At 38.9% G+C, this 26,295-nt stretch overlaps 1 protein-coding gene across 1 annotated transcript in view; it reads right to left on the minus strand.

The window, feature by feature from the left end:
• Positions 1 to 4,701: 4,701 nt before the first annotated feature.
• The window catches only part of cv-d (vitellogenin-like lipoprotein), a 132,448-nt gene continuing 110,854 nt past the window's right edge, over positions 4,702 to 26,295 (minus strand). Inside the window, exons 24-27 of the mRNA XM_083123763.1 lie at positions 13,926 to 14,080; positions 9,744 to 9,886; positions 7,408 to 7,682; positions 4,702 to 4,845 (exon numbers count right to left, since the gene is read on the minus strand). Coding sequence (XP_082979889.1) covers positions 4,832 to 4,845; positions 7,408 to 7,682; positions 9,744 to 9,886; positions 13,926 to 14,080 — 587 coding nt within the window. The 3' untranslated portion in view covers positions 4,702 to 4,831. The remainder of the gene's footprint in view (positions 4,846 to 7,407; positions 7,683 to 9,743; positions 9,887 to 13,925; positions 14,081 to 26,295) is intronic.

Raw genomic sequence — 26,295 nt, forward strand, 5'->3', positions numbered from 1 at the left:
CAGGTCAGTAGTGTGCTCTTTCAACATTGTTTACTATGAAGCCTATGTAAATAGAGAACCGATAGATAATGGAGTCCATAGTGATGACTTGATTCACTCTGATTTGAACCAGAATTTCCTGTATGGAATAAACTGGAAATCAAAAGAATTTGAAAGATCTCAATGGATAAGGCTTTATCAAGCAGAAAACCTGGTGTAATTGGGTATATACACTGCTCAAAACAATTAGGGATAATGGGAAATATCCATAAGTTTATGTGTCATCAATGACATGAAGAACGAATATGGGTGTGAAAATGCTCCTTGACATGAAATAGCAAGATTGGTGTATGAAGACATGTAACTCAGGCATTTGTGCTGTCTGCAGGTGGGTTTCCCGTCCGAAGGGTGGTAGACTGGGAAACTGTGCAGTTGTGGGGAATGCCAGTAGTCAGCCAGCAGACAGTGTAGGAGTTCGTGAATGAACATGTGTAAGTTGTACAATGCCGCAACAGCACGATTCATTCATTCATTCATTCAAATGCATGGAGGGCACAGCGAGGGGTAGCAGCTGCCCTTGGAGTATCACAAAGTGTCATTTTCCACCTGTGGACTCAGTTCCAAAGGACAGGAAATGTGCGACGAAGGCAATGTCAAGACCGTCTGGTCCGCTAGCAACACCAAGAGATGTTCGGTACCTCCTGTTGACAACCTGTCGAAACAGACAACGCAATGTAACGCAGCTGCAACATTCCCTGCTGACAGCTACAGGAAGTAGAGTGTCATCTCAAACCATCAGCAGTCATCTACATTAAGGTGGCCTCTGTGCACATAGGCTCATGGCGTGTGCGCCATTAATCGCATGACACCGTAGGGCTCGAAGTAACTGGGCTGAAGGGGTAAATGAAGAGTTGGTATTTAATTAAGCATTGTAATTGGGGGCACACCGAATGGCGGCCGGTGCTGTTCCCCAATGAGTCACGGTTCAGTCTTCGGAGACAAATGACGTGTTTTAATCTGAAGGGAACATGGAACTCTCCACAACCCTGTATTTGGGCAGGAAACATCCCAGTATGGTGGTGATGGACTGATGGTGTGGGCTGGAATCAGAAATGGTGGAAGGACGAATCTCCACATCATCCGAAATGGCAGTTTGACAGCCCTTAGATACAGAGATGAGATCCTCAGACCTCATGTCATTCCATACGCAGGTGCAATTGGTGATTGGTTCCTTTTCATGGATGATAATACCCATCCGCACAGAGCTTTGTTGGTGAACAACATGCTACAGGATGAGGGAATCGAGCGTATGGAGTGGCCTGCATGCTCACTGGAATTTAATCCTATTGAACATGTCTAGGACAGACATGGCAGAGACATTGCAGCTATGCTGCTACCTCCCACACACCTTCCAGAGCTAGAGGTTGACCTAAATGAAGAGTGGCGACAAATCCCCCAAACTCTCATCGATAACCTCATCGAGTCATGCCACGCAGGTATCATGCAGTGTTCGCCGTTCGAGGAGACCACACACCATTCAAGGGCATGTCCATTTCTGTTCTACACACATTGCTCTGTATGGATGCATATCATGCGAACATTGTGTCAAGTGACTCACATTCCTTTTTGTTGCCAGTTATAATGTATCCTCTACTGTATCTTCTCTCCCAATGTTCATTCACGTGCATAAACATCGATTGTACATGATTTTCATCTCATTTTTTTTCTGTTTCACTTTGATACCCTAATTTTTTTTTTTGAGCAGTGTATATATATTTCATATTATTAGCACTCATAGTTAGGGTTGGGTGACTTTTGAAACTGTATTAGATGCTTGTTATTTCTATCTGGAGTACTAAAATACATGGTATCTGGGCTAAAGGAATACAAAAATAATTAATCGTAACGAGAGAACCACTAGCTATATACAGTGGAACCCTGATTTTATGTTCCCAGATTTTACATTTTCCCGCATTATACATACAATCATGATGGTCTCAACATAGCAAAATGTTAAAAAAAATTCCTCAATTTTACATTTTCCCAAATTTAAGTTTTTTCAGCTTGGTCCCCTGAAAAATCGTAAAATCAAGGTTCCACTGTATTCAGTCTAAAGCTCAGTCAATAAGAAATATCTCCAAAACTTGGTCATATTTTCAAGGTAACTGGTGCAGGATCATCAGCAGTAGCCACACATGCACAAAATGGCATAAGAATGGCTACTTTCTCAGTTGAGATGTTGATACCACAACAGAAGGTTCAATGTGTGCTTTTGTGAGCAGAATTGTGGTTTGCATTGTGATATGAACATGCCCCTGTGTCACAAGCCGGTGTAAGCATCACCAAAACACTGTCAATGTATGCTGAACTCAGGACTGGCAATTGGGGCAGGTTAGAACCAAATTTCGTTTGTTCCCTTCATCATGTTAAGAGGAAGGCCATGTGAGCCTATAGCCTAATATGTCTTTCCCGAGCTAATTCATGGGCCACACTACTTAGATTCCTGTGTCCTAACTGTGCCACATAACAATGTACACACACATATACATACTGGAACAAAATAATCTATTTCATTTTCAGTGGTAGATTTTTATGTTGTTATTACCCATGCTGGGAGATGATTACATTGTTTTAGCAAATTTTTAGAGCTTTTTCAGAAGAGCAGGTCTCTTCCGCAGTCTGTGAGGTAGTTGTTTTTTTTTAGTGTGTTCTTACCTTTATAATGTGTTTTGTTTGTCCTGGGCAGGTTCCAAGCTTGCACTTTTAACCTTTCTCAAGGTGTTCTTTACACCCCCTTTTAAACTTTGAAGGGTGCAAGATGACCATATGTGCTGACACCCAAAAATTTTCACTCGTTCACATTCTTATGAAGAATCGTACATACAAGACCTCTGTAAAGTTGAATGAAGATCTGCTTGCATGAATTCTGACTGTGATATAAGAGAATCAACTTGCATCATGTGTTATTGAATGTGTGCATGTATGTTGGTGGGGGGGGGGTCCAGAATATGCTTTTCACATACAATGTTTGCATCGACATTGGTGGTTACCACATCAAGATGATCTTGTAGTGGACCAGGATGCTTAGCCAAATAAAGAACTTGAACTGCCAAACATGATACAACAGTTATTGGATAAAATATCTTTTCCATACAGGAAAAATGTAAACATTGTGCATTGGGATTTAACTTCACATCAGTAATAATTTTTGGCCTAGCAGAAGGTAAAGATTTGAACACACTATTTTCTTGTATTTGCTATATGGTGAGTTTCTGGACATGGCCTCATATTCAAAATCCTATCTACTCGGTCCCAGGAGTTTGCAATAGGAATTTTGAAACACCTTGATTGAATACAAGGGTCACTCTGAAAGTTTTGAGAATGGAAGCCTTAAAATGAAAAAAAATATTCTTTCCATTACATCTTCTCAAAGTACTCTCCACCACACATTATACAACTTCTCATCCGTTCAAACTACTTTTTGAATGCTGAACACCATGCGTCATGCTACAAAGACACTGTTCATATGCAGCCACCGCAGCTTCAGGTGAGTCAAATCGACGACCATGAATGTTTTCTTCCACTTTAGGAAAAAGAAAAAAAATCATGGGGCCAGATCTGGGCTGTAAGGGGGTTGGTGTAATGTTTTGACTCGTGACTCGTTCAGAAAATCTGTTCCGTCCCTTGCGGTGTGAGCAGAGGCATTGTCATGATGCAACATGATTCCACGCAGGCTTGTCTTTGGATGGTTCCTCCTCAATGCATCGAACACTTTGGGCAGACATTTTGTAGTGTACCATCTGTCAGTGACTGTTTTTTGTTCTTCAAGTGGAACTGTCACAATGTGCCCACTAGCAGAGAGAAAAGAATGGATCATCTTTTTGCCAACACTTCTTGATCTCTTCACTTTTGTTGGAGGATCCTCCCCAGGGAAGACCCAGACTGATGACTGCTGCTTCGTTTCAGGAACATATTGGTATATCCAGCTTTCATCACCTGTTATGATGTCTAAAATGATTTTTGATCTTCCTCCACTGAATTTGTCCAACATTTCCTGTCATCAATCCACTTGTGTCTTTTTCTGCTCATTTGATAGGTTGTGGGGGGTCCAGTGACTGCAAATCTTCCTGACATGAATTTTTTTTTTCATCCAGGATCTGTCTAACTGCTGCCGATCCAATATTTAGGCTTGTCTGAATCTGCACATATGTACATCATTGATCTTCTCTCAACATTTGTTCAACTTTCACCACATTTTCATCTGTTGTGGCTGTTGCAGGCCACCCTGAACGATCTTCATCTTCATGGGAGTCCCTTCCTCTCCTTAATTCTGCAAACCATCGATAGATGGTGGCTTGTGAAGGGCAAAGATCCCCAAATGCACTGTGCAATCTTTCACGACACTCACTCTTGCCTAAACCAACTTTGAAGTCATAAAAATTCATACCACGGAAGTGCTCTCGTTTCAGATCCATCCTTGCTTGAAACGAAACCTCAACTGCCTCATGCAGCCTCAGCCCATTGTTGGAGCAAGTTGAAACTTGCAGAATTTGCTATTGAATTGCCAATCTAAATATAGAAACACCAGCAGCGTGTTGCGTTGTCTTACTGTTGTCGATTCTCAAAAGTTTGAGTGACCCTCGTATTAATATATATTTTACATTCATTTTGTGACGTTTTAAAAAAAAACATCCAAGGGTTTAGAATAGAAGTACACTATAGTATCTGGAGACACTTCAATCCTAGAAATTTTATTATAATTTTTCTTCATTAAATGTAATTTAAAAAATTACAAATGCTAGTAGCAAAATAACTTCTTATATCTTCTTCCTCTTGAAGGAACTTTTGTAAGTTAATGACCATGGACTGAAAAGAAAGAAAACAGTATATTGAGTAGGAAAAAAAATATCATTGAAAAAGATACAGTATCATGCTTCTCAAAAATGGTTGAAAATATCAAAATGCTTCAAGTAATAAAAGGAGTGAAAGTTTTGATGGGCTTGAGATGCACAGCCATGATCTCCAGCACCTATAGTAGAGGATCACAGCAGACATTTGAAGAGTAATGCTAACTTAACAAGAATGAATGCAGGTTCAAGTAATGTGCCAGTGAAATTCCCAGCATTCTTTTTTCAGTGACTATACAAGTGGTTTTAGAAATAAAAGTACTCTATTTTACTATAATTAATATTCAAGCTGAATATAATGAATGAAAGAAAGAGTGCTATATTATAAATGTGAAGGAAATGGAAAACTCATGAGAGACTGTTAATGTTGAATGAAATTTTTGTGGCTGCCAGCGAGCCACACCTTCAGACACACATGGATTAAAAGATTGTGGAAACAGAAGTGTGTGTTCAACCTGCAAAATTATGATGTCCAAAGCGAAGATACAGTTACTTTCTTGTAGATTTTTCACAGATCTTTGTCTATTAACCTAGTAATGTTATTCATGTTCAAATAGGAAAAAAATTAGAAAAGTTGACATGAAAAACATGGGTCTCTCACCAGGCATGTCAAAAATTGTTCGACTGATGCATGTCGGGTTGCAGTGTGTGAAAAGGGGTAAGGCTAGATATGGGGTTTGGTTGGGAAAGTTACTGAATTGTTTTAGGGCTGGTTTTTCAATGTCCAGTTATTCTTTCTGTTAACTATCTGCCAGTTGGAGATAATCGCCACTCTTAACCAGCACTGGGTTTTTCAATGTGAAAGTAACTGGCAGTTAGCAAATCGTAACTTTGTACCTCAAAATGGTATGTTGGTAATGCTGAAGTGCAGAAAAATTGGGAATCGATCTGCGCACCATCTATTAGTATAGTTTCAAACAACGTCGATTGTCTCACAGCCTGGCATTCAAATATAGAAGTACATGAGCGCCACGCTCGAAAGCATGTTATTGCATAGGGAAGATTGGAACAATGGGTACGTATACATTGTGCGTGCTTACGAAATAAAGTAACGAAAACAAGCACTACAGATTTGGCTTTCTTCTAATAAAAGTCAATTCTATGTGGGGGAAATGCTGTTATGAGGTGGAAGCGCAGATACTTTCTTGTAGAGGAAGCATGAAGTACTCTAAAGTCGAGACATAATAATATCTGTCTGCTGACATAAACACTATTAATATGTAGATATTGTATATTTGACTGCATGCTTTGTACACCTCTATGTATGTTTGTTGAGTGAAAAAAGAACATGTTAGTAAGTATGCTTTGTATTAAAGTTCTAAAAATATAAAGGTACGAGTAATAATAATTTTAAAATTTACTGTAATATTTTTCCGAGAAATTCGTTCAACAATAAAGCATGAATTGAAGGCAACACACGTAATAAATAATTGAAAAAAAAAAGATCTGCGACCAGGACTTGAACTCATATTGCAAAACACAACTAGTTCTGCAAGGTGGTGCCGCTAACCACCGCACCAAATTCCTGTTTGGAGATTCACCCGCCTGGTAGAATGGATATCCTTGTCACATATTCTCCTACACAACCTCACCAAGTGAATTCTACCAAGTACGCTGCTTGATTTCCATATTGCATGGACATTGGTAAGCTCTGCCAAACAAAACAAGTCTTCTTCTGCCAATTTAACATTTTTATGAATCATATCTTTTTTAATCTGACAGTGAAGTTGTGAGTGTGGAACTTCGATAGCTGCACGAGGCATCCATGTTGCTTCGCAACTTCCAGTTAGGCTGGTAACTGCAAGAAGAAGTAGCAGTAAAGATAATCGCCACCAGAGTTCCAGTTACGAGCTAACTGTACATTGAAAAACCGAAATTTTCACAAACTTCCAGTTACGTGCTAACATGAACCTTAACTGGACATTGAAAAAGTGGCCCTTATTCATGCTAGGGGTCGTGGTTTGTATGTAAGCCCTCTTACATCTTCCATACTAAGGTGCTGTGGATTGGACACGAGATGGACGATCTATACCTGGAATCAGCCATTGAAAGGAGTTTTGTGACTTGGTTTGAACAACAACTGTGAAGTCCAGGCTTTGGGTGGAAGAGCGGTTAACTAAACTACAGGTTCTTAAGATTTAGACACTTGACTGTGTATATAAATAAGAGAAAATATGAAGGAGACAAGAAAATAAAAATGTATCCAATTGGATAGTTGACAAATTTCTATTCAAAATGAAATTCAATAGAATTGCAAGCCTTTTGGGGAGGAAAGGTGTTCTGTTTAATGGCAACCAACTAATTGATCATGTGAAAATTTGCTCATTTATCATACATTTTCAATTTACCCATTTTTGTTTATTTGTAGCTTTTTGAGAATTTTAATTAATTAATTCACTCATTCCCTCACTCCCCGTTGTAGTCACATTTCCAATACATTTTCTTTGCCAGATTTGTGTAACTTTGATGTGTTGATCTAATAGTGTGCAGTTAATAAATGGAGTATACTAACACAAATTACCTGCAGATGAAGAGCAGGATGGAAGATGATGAGGAGCTGGGCAGGCATCATCGTGCAGCATATAAGCATGAGTAAGGTCATCTGAGTTATTAAGTTCACAGTTTTGAGGACCTGTTAATTCGTCCAGTGGGTCCCCGTTCATATTTCCACAGAGGCCACAAGTTAATCCTCTGTAGAGGCCATTCACAATTACATGCAGAACATGTCCATCGTAGCTAAGGAGAAGCTGGGTGGTGTCAGAATCCACTTGAATCAACCGATCATGCTTTAATATTCTGAAATCATATACATCATTATTGTGTTAATAAACCATAAATAAAAGAGACGTTAATAGAAACTACAACCTTGGAGTGTCATTATTAAAATAATCTCATAAACTTCAGTTTTTCCTCTGAGGGGGAGAGAAACAAATGTTAAAACATATAAATCACAGCCCACATAGAGTTAAAATGCTGATGCCCACGGCAGAGTGGTTAGCATAGCATGCTATGATGCCAAGGATCTCGGGTTGAAATCCTGGCCTGCACATGGGCATTCTTTGTGAGTGTCCCATCATCAATTTCATCATCATATCATCACTCATCCTCATTGTTGAGATTAGCCAAAAGAAGCAGAAAAACAATGCTAAATAATAATCAAAGTAAGTGTACAGTTAAGAATAGCCATAGAGGAAATATACAATTTGACATGAAAATCATTGCAGTACAAATGCTTTTTCACAAAAGACTTGCGAAACACGCACACAGTACACTTTTATATGTAATAACAAGTTGAATATTTTATATACGTTATATTTAATAAACATCCTTGGCATGGAGTTTGGCTGAATGAGTTACTAGATTTCATACTGTAGATTGCATTCAACAGGAGGCACTTCTTTGGTAAACCCACTTGATCTCTTTGTCACAGTTAACCTGATGGTTGAAAGGTCTTCATATGAACGTATGTTTTTCTTCACCTTAATATTGTAATAAACTTATTTATTTCACTATATATATTTAGAGAAGTTTGAGTACTTGAGATTTAGAAAGAGAAATGCTTTGGGTTTGATGATAATGGAAAAGAGAAGCTGAACATGACTTATAAGTATAGTCGATAACACTGGCATTTCCCTTCAGCTCACTTTCACGCCTTTACAAGGAACTGTGTTCTCTACGCAAAATGGTAGCAATCACCCATTGCCGTACACCGGGATAGGGGGAAAGGCAGCGTGGGCTGGAGAGAGAACCACAAGATGGATATAAAAAGCAAAAATTGCACATTACAAGATCGGAGACAATATCACTTCAGCCGTGTTGAAGTGGTTAGCGTAGGGCACTACAATGCCAGGGGTCCCAGGTTCGAAGCCCAGCCTGGGCATGGATGTTCTTTGTGAGTGTCCCTTCATCAATTTCATCATATCATTCATCCTCAACTTCGAAAGTGGCGGAAAGCAAAGTAAAATAATCCAAATCGCTCAATAAAACAAAACAATATCACTTTGAATATCAGTAGATGGCAATACTCTCAAAAGTTCTTGTTAATTGTAATATCAATATCGTAGCAATTTAGAATTGTTCAGTAAAGTTATAAATGTTTGAATATAAATATTAGTTGCAAGTATGTGAAATTAATCTACCAAAGTATTGATTAAAAATTTGCATAAATTTGCATGTGATGATAAGAATTAGGGATGGGACGATATGAAATTTTGGCCGATACCGATACAGTACCGATATAAAATTTACCGATACCGATAACCGATATTCTACCGATCCGATATAAAATTAGAAATGGTCCTTGAAGACCCTGATATTTTCATTGATCTCCGTAATAAATGTGTATTTCAAGCTGATTTGAATGCAAAAGAAGTTGAATATTTAGACATTTAATTTTTCAGAAAGTAGGGCATTGAGATTATCCATAAAAATTACAACACAATGGCAGAATTTTGCACTAAATTATAACATATTTATCGATATATCGGATCGGTAAAATAATCGGTAATTTTACCGATAAACCGATACACCGATATGCCTATATCGGCCGATACCGATAGAGTACCGATTAATCGGTCCCATCCCTAATAAGAATATTAAGGCCACTTAAACACAGAATTAATGATAATCCTGCATTCTGCCCATCTTCCAGTGTATTTGGAAACTGTGAAAGTGTATCTTGTAGTATGATACTTGTCAAGCTGATATCTTCCAATACTGATACCACTCATCCATACACAGCACTCGATGAAGGAATATCAGATGATCACTCATCATCACTGGTAAAAAAAAAAAGTTTAATCCTGTGTGCATGCTAGATCGTAATAAAGCCTAATATCTATTTGCGACACTTCATACCTAAAATCATAGACTTCTGTATCTGCAGGAAACAGGTAGCTGGTTGGGAAATCTGGAAGTTCCTCTCCATTTATAGAAATGTGAATGGTGTCTCCCTCTGGTAACAACTCCATGTAGTGTTCTGCTGTATAAAACTTCACAGCCTAAGAATATAGGGAAATAAAATCATGCCTCATTTAAACTTTTTAATATGACTAATGAAGTATAATTTCTGAAATTGAACCTTCCTTTGGTTCAGCGGTAACATCATCGCCTTGTAATCAAGGGGTCCCAGTTTCATACCCAGTGTAGGTACTTAGTGGTTCGGATTGCACTTTAAACTCTTAGGTTCAGTTTCGATTAGCCTATCTGTGCATAAAGTGGACTTAAAACAAAAACTTAAAACTTTATTTCTGGAATTATTTTCCTGTAATTTACGGTTATTACAAGCATAAGAAAACAGTTTTTCTTTGTGACGTTTCAAGAGAACACACGCTCCTTTCATCAGACATTTATTTTCATTTTGACTAAAGATACAGTTATAACAATGGTTAGTAATTTTTTAAACAAAAATAATTCATTATATAATGGATGTTGTCAATGTTACATTGTTGTAATATAGCAACTTAACAGTGCAAAAAGCAGTCTGTTTTATTTTTATTTCAGATTTTTTTAAAATTATGAATCCCAAATATCATCAGGTAATTCAAATTTATCATTGTTTTCACAAAGTCTCTCAATGTTTTCTGTTACATTAAATTTTAAAGATGGTGGCTTACTACATTTGTGAAAAAGAAAACTCCATACTGGATCTATTTTACCATTTTCATTATTTAATTTATTCCAGTGTTCTTCTGCAATGAACGAAGCTTCCCAGACATTCAACTCTGTGTTTCCCGTTAATTTTTTTAAAACCCTTCTCTTTTTAATCAAATGCTTCTCTTCGATGATATGAGTTGACAAACCTGTTCTTGGGTTTAGATTTATAATGTCCAAATCGTGTTCGTGCCATCTTATTGTCATTTTCCTTGCTGTTTGTCCCACATAATCCTTTGAACATGAACAACTTATATTATATATTCCTGTGGTTTCCACATCTGGTAGAGAGTTTCTCATTTTGAATTCATTAAATGTACATTCCAAACTTCTTGGTGATTTAAAAACAATTTTGAAATTAAAATTTCTAAAAATGTTTGCAATTTTATGTGAGAATCCCTTGTGGAATGGAATGCACACAAATTTCTTTTCAACAAATTTTTCATCTTTGTCTGTATTTCTCTTTTCCTTTAATTTTCTTGCAACTTGTTTTTTGATTTGGTTTATTCTGTTAGTGTGAAAGCCATTTTCTTTTCCTATAATAAAAAACATTTCTTCTTCCTTTTTGATATCCTCATTATTAGAACATAGTCTTTGTGCTCTCAGGAAAAAAATTAAAAATATGTTATCCATTGTTATACGCGAATGTTCTGAATTGGCATGGATGTATTTTTCCCCCGCTAATTTTTTCCTATGGACTGATGTTTGAATTGTTGAGTCAGTTGTCTTAATTTGCAGATCAAGGAAAGAAATGACATTGTTATTCATGGGTTCGCAAGTGAATTTTATGCGACGATGTGATTCAACTGGTTTCTTATGCTTGTAATAACCGTAAACTACAGGAAAATAATTCTATAATGCAAGCAATGCGTACATACAAGGAAAACTATTTATTTCTGGAATTAACACAAAACAAACATTATTATTATTTTTATAATTTTATTGGTTATCAAATATGCATAATATCATTTTGTGTGTATGTATATGTAGAACGTTTTGGTACTCCTTATAAATCAGCTGGCTATGATAAACAATATTGATGCAAAGTTTATCATAATAGTGTAGCATAGTCATACAGAGAGTATTCTCATACTTGTTTATCTGTATTTCTTACGTTAACGTAAGTGATTGTTAATTCTTACTCTAATACAAGGTGGTGCAAAAGTCATCACCTGATTTTCTTAACCTATTGCTTGGGTTTTAAATTAAACAAAGTAGTTTTTTTGTGTTAAACTTTTATTGATACTTGTAAGTTTTATGTTCTCAATTTTTAAAGATAACATCCAATAGATGACCATCATTTGAATTGATGCAAATTTGGGCTCTTTTTATTGTGTTTTCCATGGTGTTGGAAAGAATCTGCAGGGAATTTTTTTCAATTTCATGCTGAATATTGTCCTTTAGTTGCTGTAACGTCTCTGGCTTATTCACATAAACCAATGACTTAAAATATCCCCAAAGGAAGCAAGACGTCGAATGGTTTGCAGTGTAGGCGATGGATGATTATGAAAATGTCTAAATTCTTGTTGTGTCAAGATTACAGATAAATTATTCCTTAAAATTATTGTCAATTTTTCCACTCAATAAATTTCGCGAGTATCTTCTATTTAACTGACAAAATACTACTGATATAAACAACAAGATGTCAAAATAAAGGCCAGTTCAAATAGGATGATGACATTTGCACCACCTTTTACATGAAAACAAGTGTCATACTGTATCATACAGTTAAAAAAAAGAGAACTATATATGCATTACTTTGTAGATATTTTCAATGTCAGTTTTTTTCCATTCACAAAATAGAGACAAAAATATGATCATACAAATATGACCATACATAGGCAACAGGCTTAAAAGCATGTATAATAGTCACGTGTAGCTACAAGAAGGCTTGAGTATAGATGGAACAGAAAGTCAGATGTTGAATTTGATGACCTCACATTACTGTTCCTGAGTTAACATGCAGTACGAGGCACATGTAAAAAAAAAATATTTTTTACTTGGGACTGGCAACACTGACAAAGCTGCACGTGCACGGAAGCATGCTTTAGTATTCTGTGCCTGCAACAGATGTATATTTCTCAGTGTGGAGGTGCATACGTGTGAGTAGCAGGAAGTTGAAATGGCTTCTGTAATAGAAAATCCTGCCAAATCCGAGGTGAGGTCGGTGATAAGATTTCTCAAAGCAAAAGGACTGAGTGCAGCTGAAATTAATCGGGAATTGTGTGCCATTTACGGACCAACAGTAATGAGTGAAGGAAAGGTAAGACAATGGTGCCGTGCTTTTTGGGAAGGATGTTCAAATGTTCATGATGACGAGCGGAGCGGCAGGCCTAGTGTTCAGACGGATGACCTTGTGAAACGTGTTGGTGAGAAAGTGCGATCCAATCGCCGTCACCATTACTGATCTAGGCAAGGAGTTTCCTGAAGTGTCTGATAAAACATTGCACCGAATTGTAACGGACAATCTGGGTTATCGCAAACTGTGTGCCAAAAATGTTGACAAACACTCACAAAGATGAAAGAATGAAATCAGAACGTGATTTTTTGGCCTGCTGGGAGAAGGATGGGAATGACTTGTTTTCTCACATAGTGACTGGAGACGAAACCTGGATATCGTACGTCACTCGTGAGTCAAAGCAGCAATCCATGCAATGGTGTCACTCTGGTTCACCGAAACCGAAGAAATTCAAGCAAACACCATCACATTGCAAAATCATGGCAACCGTGTTTTGGGACCAAAAAGGTGTAATCCTTTTGGAATTCCTGGAACCGGGACGAACCATCACAGCAGATGTGTATTGCCAAACACTGTCTAATCTGTGATGTGCCATCCAAAACTGGATGGAATGTTATGGTCTGGAATTCTGCTTATTCATGACAATGCCTGCCCACACACAGCTGACCGTACTGTTGTGACAATTAAAAAATTCTGATGGGATCGTTTTAATCACCCACCATACAGTCCCGATTTTGCCCCAAGTGATTACTTTCTGTTCCTTCATCTCAAAAAGTGGCTTGCTTTGCAACGTTTCGATGATAGTGAAGTTCTCAAGACATCAGTTCTCGACTGGCTGAGATCCCAGGTGGCAGATTTCTACGCAGAGGGTCTACGTAAACTTGTTCCACAGTACCAAAAATGCTTTGAGCGTCATGGTGACCATGGCACTTGTATAGCATCAAAATAAAAATTTTCTCGCTTGATTTTATTCTCTGTAATAACCAATCGGCCCTTTTTTTGACATGCCCCTTGTATATACTAAGAACTAAGAGTATGGAAAACAGTATGCATTAGCATAATTGAAAATATAGGTTGAAATGCCAAAAGATCACATGATTAAAATAAAATAACCATATATTGTATGAGTTTAGCACATGACTACTTACCAGGGGATTTGGACCTTCCACTTTCTTCACAAATATTCCAAATCTTGGGTTATGTGAACAGTCAGCAGTTGCTAATGTGTAGCAAGGTGATGCGTGGTATGTCAGTGTTGTATTATCCAATGTATTTACCTGCTCTGTATTCACAAGACACGAGCCTGCAAGGAAGTAAATTTGATTGGTTATATAAATATCTCATAGGGTTATTTAGGGATAAATCTTGATAAAATCATCAGTTTTGAGTTACTATCAGTGTGTTAAGGTTTGGTATTTTACTTTTAAGCCACTAGCATCTAGAACAGTGTAGACCCAGAAGTAAGTTTGCAATTAAACCAGGAGTCTATGTTTGAAACCTGTTGGTTTAGAATGAATGTGGATTTGTGAAAATAGAAATATGAAAATGAACAAAAACGGCGGAGACTTAAGGACATCGTGCACTGAAATGTTAAAAAAGAAAAAAAGTATGTTCCCAACCCATGTGTAAAATTTATCTCTTTTCCTTCAAACTTCAAGAAATACATCACTAGACAGCTTTCTGAAATAGGGGATCTGGCGTATGCAAAATTTTTTTCAGGTGGCAGGGGGGGACTCAACGTGTAAACCGTGAACTTGGATGGTGCATAGGTGGCCCAGAATTAATTTTCATCTTGGAGGTACAAAATTCGTCCATATATATATAAATATACAACCTTGGTGACAATGAAGTTCGACCCGAAATGAATATGTTATTAAATGCACAGAGGCATAGGCGGTGGAATGGGTGACCCACAGAAGTGACGCATGTGTGTAAGAGGAGGCGTGTGAGCAGGCAAGAATCGTGATCCCAGCATGTTGTACCCAAGGTCACGTAAAGAACGAAAACGGGGAACTATACGCGTGACATTGAACTTCGACCAGGCACCAGACCCATACGGAAAATTCCAGATAGTGGCGCATTCGACGGAAGCATGACGTCACGGACACGATAAGGGATTCCGCCGTATATAAGCACGTGCTGTGCACCGAGGAACCGCAGTGCATCATCACCATGGCCAGGGGCAAACCTATTGACAACACCATGAGGAGAAGAGTGGTGGAGTTGCAACGGGATGGACTCAGTGAACGGGAAATAGGGTGCCAACTGAACTTACCCAAGTCAACCGTCCACTGCATCATCAAACACCACCAAAATATGGGCAGTGATTTATCCACACCCCCCTAACACCCCCCCAACACCCTCCCAAATTTTGGTGAACACCCCCCCAAGCAGAAAAATGGAACACCCCCTTACAGGGGGGTGTAAATATGGATGTTTATATCAACAATAGAATGACAATACTTCAACATTAACAGAAAGGAATCATTTGTAGCTGAAGAAGCGTAGTCCAATGGACCTTTCGATCAACTAAAACCAAGGTGTCAAGGAAGGAGGGTGGAATGTGCAGCATCGTCATTTCCTGGAAACAGCAGCTCCCTTGACAAGGCTTCGGTCAGCTCTAGGGAAGGGACACTGCCATCTGGAAAATGTCAAACTGACCTCTCGCCCTCCATCCAGGGGTCACATTCCACGCACAGTGTTGACAGTTCAGCATTTAAATACCTTATATATTTCTTAAATACGTTACAGATTCGTAAATTCAATTATTCAACCCCTGAGTCAATGAAATTTACATTTTGTTGTACAATAAAAGTAAGGGAAGAAATTCAAAGATACAGGTTTGACTCCTTGTAGTGAATTCTGTTACTATGGTTAGCAACACTATTTTCTGTAACTTGGCGAGATGAATGATTTTGGAGTGGTAGAGAAAAGAACAGTCAAATGCCCTTGGCCTTAGGTCAGTCTCAGTGTAGCATCTCCGTTCGTATGTTGTCGTTCTGTTTAGTGTATAACAATGTCTGAAACTTTACTGCAAAACTGTCTGAAGAAGATAGAGAAAATGAAAAACCAGACAGAAAGAAACCGAAAGTGGTGAGTAGAAAATCAGTGACACTATATGTAGGTATAATTTCTTCCAACCGATATTCATAAAGTACCAATATAAAATTTTCAGACCGAGTATTCGATATAAAATGGCAAGTATTTCATGAAGAACCTAAGTGATTCATTCACGTGTATAGTTGATGACCATTTTTGTGGCTCCAAGAGTTCTTACCTTTGCAAAATAAATAATATACTATTAGAAAGAGAGTTGTAAAAGGGGGAGGGTCCACGTGTGGTGCTTGCCTGTGCGCTAAGTACAAATGGGGTGCCGAACAAGTAAAACAGATAAAAATAGAAAAGCGTTAACGTCGTGGTGCCCTGTGAAATTACTGGTAGCCTATTAAATTAAAGTTAGTGTCAGTTTGCAAAGATATAGCTTTAGTAAAAATTGTCTTTCTCTTTGTATCTAGTCGGTTCCCTGACATAATGACATGTTTAATTTTATTCAAGAAGTGTAAGCAGGCCCGTAGCTAGAGGGGGCCAGGGGGCAAGCCCCCCTGAGATCCTGCTTTGTTCCCCCCCTGTGAAAAATACAGAACACTTGGAATTCTCACTAATCTTTAGAATTACTCTAGCAACATAACAAAGACACTTATTGATTTTGTGATTTATGAAGGTCTGTGGGATTCAGTATAATGTCGTATCAGGATTGGGGGGGGGGGGATTTCCCTTTTTTGGTAATAGTGATTCATGTGGTAGAGAGAGGGAGTGGATATTTGATTTTTGTTACTTAGCGTTCCTTTTCTGCCACTTATAGCTAATCACAACAATGAATGATGACGTGAAATTGATGAAGAGAAACTCATAAACAGTGCCGCAACCACAGTGTGGCAGGGGGCATTGTCCTCCCTCCCTCCCGACCTTGCACGGAAGTCCATTCTAGGGGAAGCAAACATTGAAGTAAAAAAAAAAACAAGACTAGGAGAATCTAAGAATAGCAGGACAATTGGATACTCATGATGGAATTAGTTTTTACGAGTACCTTGCATTTTTCTTCGAGACGGCCAAGGGCACTTGCAAGAGGCAATTGTCCCCCTCTCGATTTCAAATTTTATAGAAATAAAAATACACTTCGTAAAATTTGGTTGGCCACGGTGGCTCAGTCGGTAACGCGTCTGACTACCATGCTAAAGGTCCCGGGTTCGATACCCGGCCGGTTCAAATCCGGGAACTTTTCTAACGATGGAAGCGGCCCCGGCGCCCACCCAGCGTCGAATAACATGGGTACCTGGGGGAAACCCTGGGGGGTAAAGGCAGTCAGGGGCGTGATGCTGATCACATCACCCCCACTCACGACCGGATCAAGAAAGTGTGGGGTGTTACCCCCACACCCCCTATACGCCTTCATGGCATGGTGCTATGCACAGGGGAGCACTTTACCTTTTTTTTACCTTTACTTCGTAAAATTTTCTTGCTCGCTTCACTTGCAATGTCTGCTGTTCTTATAGTCCAAGTTCAGAGCTATAGCTATGAGGCGGTGGGAGTCGGCTCTGGGGGCCAAACGATCTATATGAAAAAAAATGTTAAAGAGAATGTCATGGCACCCCGTAAAATTATTTGCACCCTATTAAAACAATTTCTTTCTATGAAACTTAATATGAAATATTAATGATGACATTGTAATCCAAGAAGTCATTGATCAATCAAGGTATTCCTATTTGTTTGTCAGGTGTCAAAACATGTATTTGAACTATAATATAATACAATTCACACAATATTTTACAAAATGGTTAACGTAACCAGTAGGCAAACATTATCTGTAGTGATGCAAGAGTCTCCCCTTTGAAGGAAATATGGTGGACTAAGAGACCCATGTTTTAGCAAGTACAAAAAAAAATGTATTCCAAATATTTACACAATTCATCAAAGTGTAGATAATATGTAACCATTATTATTTAATTAATTTGATTTTTCTTGCATAACACAACACAATGGTGTTATTGGATTCTCGTTAGATTCCTTTGTGCGGAAAAATCTTGCATATGGGAAACTAGAGGGAATCATTATGAAGCATGATTTATAAAGGGCTTCCTTAATCAGTTCTGCAGAGAGGCCCATTAATCGTCTATTAACATTATCAACCTGTAAATATCGAGTATATATAGTCCCTATTAGCCTATTTATGTTAAACTTTATATTCTTTGGCAATCTGGAAAGGTCATTATCGAAAAAATGTTGCTCGAAGTTTTGTTATGTCCGTTGCAGTTTCAAGATATCATCCCTTTTCTGTTACTTATCTCTTTTGGGGGAGGTGTCAAGTGCCTCTGTGTACCCTGCTATATCTGCCAATGCGACACAATATATTAAAAATTAACCCCTCTGGGATTGACTTTACCCCCTCCCCCCACAAAGAATTCCTGGCTACGGGCCTGACTGTGTAAGGAATTAAACATAAAAGAAACTTAATTTACATTAAGTCCCAAATTTATATCTGACCATAGGCGCACCAGTGAGGGCACGACGGCGCTGCCTGCTGGAAAACGTGGAGGGAGAAAATTTGTTTGGTTCATTGTGCTCTGCGTGTTGGATAGTGAAATAAATGCTATTCAATTTTTAAATAATTGAAAATAAACATTTCCTCAATTTAGAAGTGAAATTCCTTGCCTTCCTTTTGCAGTTAACATGCCATGCGTTTATTTGCACATGTTATTTCGTTTTCTTTTAAGGCAAAGAGGCACGTGACTCCTAATTCCCTAGAGTCTCTCATTTAGTATTTGAAAGATAAACCCTCAAATGCATCAAGCGTATTTTCCAAAGTTTTGTAAGGGTATAATTCATATGCATATTATTAATTAAACATAGCAACAGTATCCCATGATGTTTACTCTTTACAATCTTGCTTTGCTCGTTCGGCATCCTCTTTACCTCACCACATGCCCCTTCCCCCTCCTGTTCTAACAGTTAGAAAATATGCATGTATAATTTTAATAGTTCAATGTAACGAGTGAGTTCCAAATTCTGCTGGTGTTTTCAAATCTCTGTTTAAACGATGATTCACAAACTGAAATAAAGTAATGAAACTCGATATATTTAGAGCATGGCCATGAAGACGTTAAATATAGTGGGAAGTTGGGATGCACATTTGATAGATACTTGATATTGCTTTTGAACGAAATCGGTCAAGGAATTTCATATTGAAGTCTTCGACGAACGAGCAAAGCAAGATTGTAAAGAGTAAATATCATGGGATACTGTCGCTATGTTTAACTAATAATATGCATAACCAGTTTGCAAAGAAATAGTTCTAAAAATGTTCTTGCTCACGTCGCTGGCAGTGTCATAATTTATTTAAGTCATATTATATCTGTACTTATTACTACAACTTCAGACAGGCAAGTTGCACGCACACTCATGCAATGCATTCTCACTGATATTTCAATTGGGCAACCCCAAGTTGAACTCCGAGTTACACCTACGGCAAGAACGATACATATACAGTTAAAATATTTCGCAAGTGATCCTAATTTCTTTATAACTAGCTTAAGAATTGCATGAAATGATTCCTGGTAATAATATGTTAAAATTTTGTGTTTTTTAATATCATCCCTTGTATTTTGTCTAACAATTGATTAAATCAAGTACTGAACATTATCAGAAGGAAAGCAATACTCGAAACGTTGAACTGAAATGTTATTATTAATCTATTTTCCATCTTTTCCTGTATTTGACATCGTTTTTCTTCTGAAATGTTACGTGAAGGGAGGGGTGGGTTAATCTCTAGAAACATCCATGAACAAATTGAATTAGGGTGAACATTTTAAAAATGGTCCAAAATATGCACCTAACTTACCCAAACTTACACCCCCCCAAAATTTTCCAACACCCCCCCAAGGTAAAAATCCTGGATAAACCCCTGAATATGGGTACTACAGAGCCAGGTAAGGCCCCTGGTCGAAAACGCCTGCTGAGCGTGCGTGATCTACGGATATTTAGGTGCTATATCCAGACCAACAATCATGTTTCTGTGGCCGAATTATGACTGTGGACTTGAGAACGCTTTCACATTGAAGTGTCAACCAGAACCATTCGCCGTTACCTACAGCGATGCGGTTACCGAGTGTACAAGGCGAAACGTAAGCCCTTCCTTTCCATGTTGAACAAAGGCAATCGACTACAGTGGGCACGAATGTACCGGGGATGGACATTTCGGCAGTGGAACAGGGTTTTGTGGACGGACGAATCCATTTTCTATGTTGTGTACGGGAAAATACGGAAAACAGTAATTTGTCGGAAGGAGGAACAGAATGAAGCAAAATGTTATGCACGTCGGGTACAGACACCTGCGTCAGTGATGGTATGGGGATGCATGACGGCATCTGGGGTTGGCCCACTACACGTCTGTGAGGGCATTGTGAATGCACACGCCTATACACGCATACTGGAGCGGCATCTTCCCACAGTGCGAAGGCACCTGTTCCACAGGCGGCGTATCATCTTTCAACACGACAATGCCAGGCCTCATACAGTGCGGCTGACAAGAGAATGGTTGACTCGCCATCACGTGCGAACTCTGCCATGGCCACCATCGAGTCCCGACCTCTCGCCCATTGAGAATGTGTGGCGTGTTCTTAAGCGACGTGTGCAACAGAGGGGGCCCACGACAGTGGCTGCTCTTATCGCCTGCCTGCAGGAGGAATGGTACCGCATCGATGTGGAATACCTTGAACGACTCGTCCGCATGCCCCGACGCATTGCCACAGTTATTCGCCGACGGGGCGGCGTCACACCATGGTAAACAGGATCCCCTCTAACAGTGGTCGAACTTCAATGTCACGTGTAGATGGACGAAAATGTTTTATTTTGTGTGGACACCATACATTGCTGCGTTGCAGCGGAAATTTATGTTTTACTTTGTTCCATGTAGCCTGCTGAATAAAATATGTTCAGCATATGAATGTGTTCTCCTTCTTTCACAACACACTCCTATATCTGTGACTGGTCGAACTTCATTGTCACTAAGGTTGTATATACAGGGTTAGTCAAAAGTATCGGGACAGGCCAGTAATAACGAGACGCATCGATGGAGGAAAATTACATGTTGCAAGTGGGTATTGGTGCGGAAACTGCATTGAATGGGGGTGTGACCATCATGGCAGCCATATTGGATTCCGCCATATTGGATATCACACAATATTTTCAAATGGAAAGGGGTATGTATGACACATCAATTTAGGCTAGAATCGTCCCACAAACAACAATCCGAACTCATTTTGGACCTATCGCCATTTGTGGAAGAGATAGGGTGGGCTACGTTTAACTGCAGAAAATGAAATTTGTCTGAAAGAGATGCGTGGACGGAAGACAATCACACGTTGCAAGTGGGTATTGGTGTGGAAACTAACTGCAATGAATGGGGGTGTGGCCATCATGGCAGCCATCTTGGATCCTGCCATATTGGATATCACGCAATATTTTCAAATGGAAGGGGGTATGTATGACACATCAATTTAGGCTAGAATTTGTCTGAAAGAATTATTTACTATATTCCTGCGGGTAACTGTACACTGCAAATTACAGAGTCCTGTGGGTAACTGTACACTGCAATTACAGAGAGCATGAACAAGAAATCATGACATTGACTTACATATTGCCTCAAAGCAAGTGCTCACACTGCTTCCCGTCGAATGTCTGACAATATGCCAACTGATCGTAAAAGCTGCAAAGTGCACGTTGTAGCATATCCCGAGAAAGTCCTCTTGTTTCGTCCACAATGCGATTCCGTAGATCATTCAGGGTGTGTGGTTTGGTACGATACACTTTGTCCTTCATGTGCCCCCATAGAAAGTAATCCAGGGGTGATAGATCGGGAGATCTTGCAGGCCATTCGATGATACCTCGTCTTCCAATCCATTGTTGTGGAAAGGTTTCATGAGGATTGTCGAACATCCCATCCATGGTGTGGCGACGCACCGTCCTGTTCGAAGCAAACACGGTTCAAGTTCTGTGTTTACACTTGGATGGCAGGGACAATCTGTTCATGACGCATTGTCAAATACTTCTCATCTGACAGATTGCCGTCAATGAAGAAAAGGCCAAGAATGATGCCTCCCATCATTCCTACTCAAACATTCAGTTTCTGTGGATACTGGGTATGATGTTCCATCATCTAATGCGGGTTTTCATCGCTCCAATAGTGTCAGTTATGGCGGTTCACCTGCTCGTTTAACATAAATGTTGCTTCATCAGATAATACAATGTCAATATCGTTATCGATATTTCGCATCATTACTTCTCAAAATTGAATACAGCGATCAGAGTCATCTTTCGTCAGTTCGTACACTAAACTCACTTTGTAGGGTTTAAACTTACTGCGCACTAAAGTTCGTTGCACTGAACTCTGAGAAATGTCCAGCGTGTTGGCAACGCTGGTTGTCGATGTATGCAGATCTTCCACAAAAGATTGTAACACATCGAAAGAAACTGCTTTGTTGCTACACGATTTCAGCCTTCCTGATCGCACACGGTCTTTAACGCTTCCACTTGCTGCAAAACGTCGAATGGTTATTTCGACGGTTGGCTTCAAAATTTGGTTACGTTCAGGGAATGTAGCATTAAATAACTGTCGCAACTCTGTATACGATCGTTTGCGATCTCCATAGCCACGCACCATTAATAACGTAATATGTTCTCGTTCACTGAGCTCCATTTTGACCACTGACGCGGCCACAAATCTCCTTCCTTTTGCACAACACTCACCAACATGAGCAACATGCAGAACGTTCGCAAGAACGATAACAAATGCAACTGACCTTCGAGGAAGTTGACTACAATCTACAAGGGATGTGTACAGGTAGAGTCCATATCCAGACGAACACTGTTATTGCTGTCAGTGGAAGGTAAAGAAAAACAAATACCTACCTGATGCTCTTAATTCGTCGAATCAGATTGTTAGTTACAAAAGAGTATGATTGTTTAGACTGACATTCTTTAATTCTGTAATTTGCGATGTTATGTTGTTTTCAACAAACTATCAAAACAACCCGGGGAAAGAACTAGAGGCAGGAAGGAAGAAACGAAGAGAAGTAGAAGTCACGGCCTCGAAGTAAGGTACCATCCCTGCATTTAACTTGGGGAACTGAGGGTAACCGATATTCCGATCTATCACCCCTGGATTACTTTCTATGGGGGCACATGAAGGACAAAGTGTATCGCACCAAACCACACACCCTGAATGATCTACGGAATCGCATTGTGGACGAAACAAGAGGACTTTCTCGGGATATGCTACAACATGCACTTTGCAGTTTTTACGATCGGTTGGCATGTTGTCAGACAGTCGACGGCAAGCAGTTTCAGCACTTGTTTGAGGCATTCTGTAAGTCACTGTCATGTTTTTCTGTTCATGCTCTCTGTAATTTGCAGTGTACAGTTACCCACAGGAATACATTAAACAATTCTTTCAGACAATTCTCATTTCTTGCAGTCAAACATAGCACACCCTATCTCTTCCACGAATGGCGATAGGTCCAAAATGAGTTCGGATTGTCGTTTGTGGGACGATTCTAGCCTAAATTGATGTGTCATACATACCCCCTTCCATTTGAAAATATTGCGTGATATCCAATATGGCAGGATCCAAGATGGCTGCCATGATGGCCACACCCCATTCATTGCAGTTAGTTTCCACACCAATACCCACTTGCAACGTGTGATTGTCTTCCGTCCACGCGTCTCTTTCAGACAAATTTCATTTTCTGCAGTTAAACGTAGCCCACCCTATCTCTTCTACGAATGGCGATAGGTCCAAAATGAGTTCGGATTGTCGTTTGTGGGACGATTCTAGCCTAAATAGATGTGTCATACATACCCCTTTCCATTTGAAAATATTGTGTGATATCCAATATGGCGGAATCCAAGATGGTTGCCATGATGGCCACACCCCCATTCAATGCAGTTTCAACACCAATACCCACTTGCAACATGTAATTTTCCTCCGTCCACGTGTTTCGTTATTACTGGCCTGTCCCGATACTTTTGACTAACCCTGTATATATATAATGTTGTGGCGTGGAAAATTCCAGTTTAGAAGAGCACACACGGATTTCCTGTTTAATCGAAAGTTCACACAAATACATTTTATCTTTAAGTTTTAGAATATATGGTTATTTTAAAAATAGATAATTTCGGACATTTATAGCTATAGACCTTGTTTTGGACTAATTTCGAATGTGATGTAACGGAAAATAAGAAGTTTGTCCTCTGGTTATGAATAACACATCTCAACCAGTGATCATTATTTACAACTCACTTGTAAAGTATATCATACTCAGGCACGTATATATTATAGGCTAGCTAGGCTATCTCTGAATCCAAGACTAAGTACAGGAAATAATCGACTAGCAAATGTGACTGAAGGTGTAAATGAATTTAGAAAGGAGTGACAACCTAAAGTAAACTTGATAAAAGATAAAGACGGTGATTTTCTAGCTGACCCAAGCAGTGGCGTACGCAAGGGGGGGGGGGGTTACGGGGTTTAACCCCCCCCCCTTGAGCTTTTGAAATATTATGAAAAATGCTGTGGAAAAAATAAAAATGACCAATTTATCACTGTCAAGGACCTGCGACAGTACTACTACTACTACTACTACTACTACTACTAATAATAATAATATAATTTTAATTATTATTCCCATGCAGCACGAAGAAAAGCACAGCATTCCAAACATGCGTCTTTAAGAGTGAATGCCTTGAAAATAAACACGAATTCTTGAAAATAATATATAAGGGCAATCATGATTTTAAAGAGCAAAAAAGTTGTTTTGTATCTCTGCTGCAACAATGTTCAATGATCATTTATTTTTTTGTATGAACAATGAGCATTAACTAAATAAAGTTCTTGGTTCGTTGAAAGTGGCTAATGTATAGACAAAGGCTAGGCCGACAAGAATAACTCAGTCACCAGTCCACCTTCCCGCGGCACGTTTGAATTTCTGAATTCAAACGACAATAAGCTTAATTATTGTAAAATGTTTTGTTGGTAATAACAGTGAGACAATCCAGATGTGAATTATCGGGGATATTTATGCGGCGACAAAGCCGGAAAAATTCCAACCAATTCCGGGAATCGAATCCGGATCCCCCGCATGGTTGTTAGATGCCCTACTAACCAGACCCCCGCAGCTTCTTGGATGAGTTCCGTACTTTGATTATTTCAATTTACAAGTATTGTAATATATTTTCTAGTTTTTATGGATTTTCTTCACACTTAAAATGTCTCATCTCGTTAAGTAGACAATTATTTCGTAAGAAAGAAAAAATGCTCTAGAATCTGTTAAAAATCGAATTACTAGAAATTAATTCCGTTTTATTGCTTTCATAAATACTATATTTATGTAGATCTCTACTACTTAATAGTAGTAGTGGTATTAGTAGTATTATTAGTAGTAATTCAACTAATTAATTAATTAATTATAAGTATTATTAATTAATTATGAGTATTATTATTTAATTAAAGTATAATAAAACAATGGTAATGTTAATTTGGAGAAAGTTTTAGATATAACCCCCCCCCCTTGATGAAATCCTGCGTACGCTACTGAACCCAAGCGATATTCTAAATAGATGGAAGAACTACTTTAATGACCTTTTAAATGTTCATGTAGGAGATAAATCAGAAGTAAATGAAGTACACACAGCAGAACCTTTAGTTCCAGAACCTAACTTGACTGAAGTTAAAGATGCTATTAACCTTTTGAGTCCCAAGGCCATTTTCACATGTAAGCCTCTCGGTCCCCAGCCGATTTTGAGCAAAATGCAGAGTTTCAATTAAATGAGTGTAGATCGGAGACTAATTGCCCTAGAGATGTGAGTGATATACCGCTGTACGCGGAATGAACCAGAGATTCAGACGATATATAATTTATGCACATTTGGCGTACATATGGAGGGGGAAAGGGGGAAATCCCCTGAAAATACTTTTTTTAAAAATGGGGTTTCTCCCCCCCCCGCCCCCCCGAAAAAAGGATATGAAAATTTCAAAATGCACATAGAAATTATCGCTGGTATGTAAGAAACAGAAAAATATTTGCATCATTGTCGTATGACCAATGTAACTTGAGTTGTACCCCCAAAAGGAATGGTCGGCACGCCACTGATTAAAACTTCAAAATGCAGCGGTACCTTGAAATAACTATAGATCAGAAACTAAATGCCCTAGAGATATGAAAGATATACCGTTGTACGCAGAATGAATCACAGATTCAGACGATATATAATTTATGCACATTCGGCATATATATGGAGGGGGAAAGGGGGGAAATCCCCAAAAATTATTTTAAAAAATTGTCACCACCCAAAAAATGTCCTCGCACTTGGGAACAAAACGACACCTACGCACAACATTCACGGACGAAAGCTAGAACGCAGTGTAAAATGAGCGCCGATTCTTGCAGCTGCTTGGAATTCAATTTTTAG

This window comes from Lepisma saccharinum, chromosome 6 (assembly GCF_977018435.1).
Source record: "Lepisma saccharinum chromosome 6, izLepSacc3.1, whole genome shotgun sequence".
NCBI lineage: Eukaryota > Metazoa > Arthropoda > Insecta > Zygentoma > Lepismatidae > Lepisma > Lepisma saccharinum.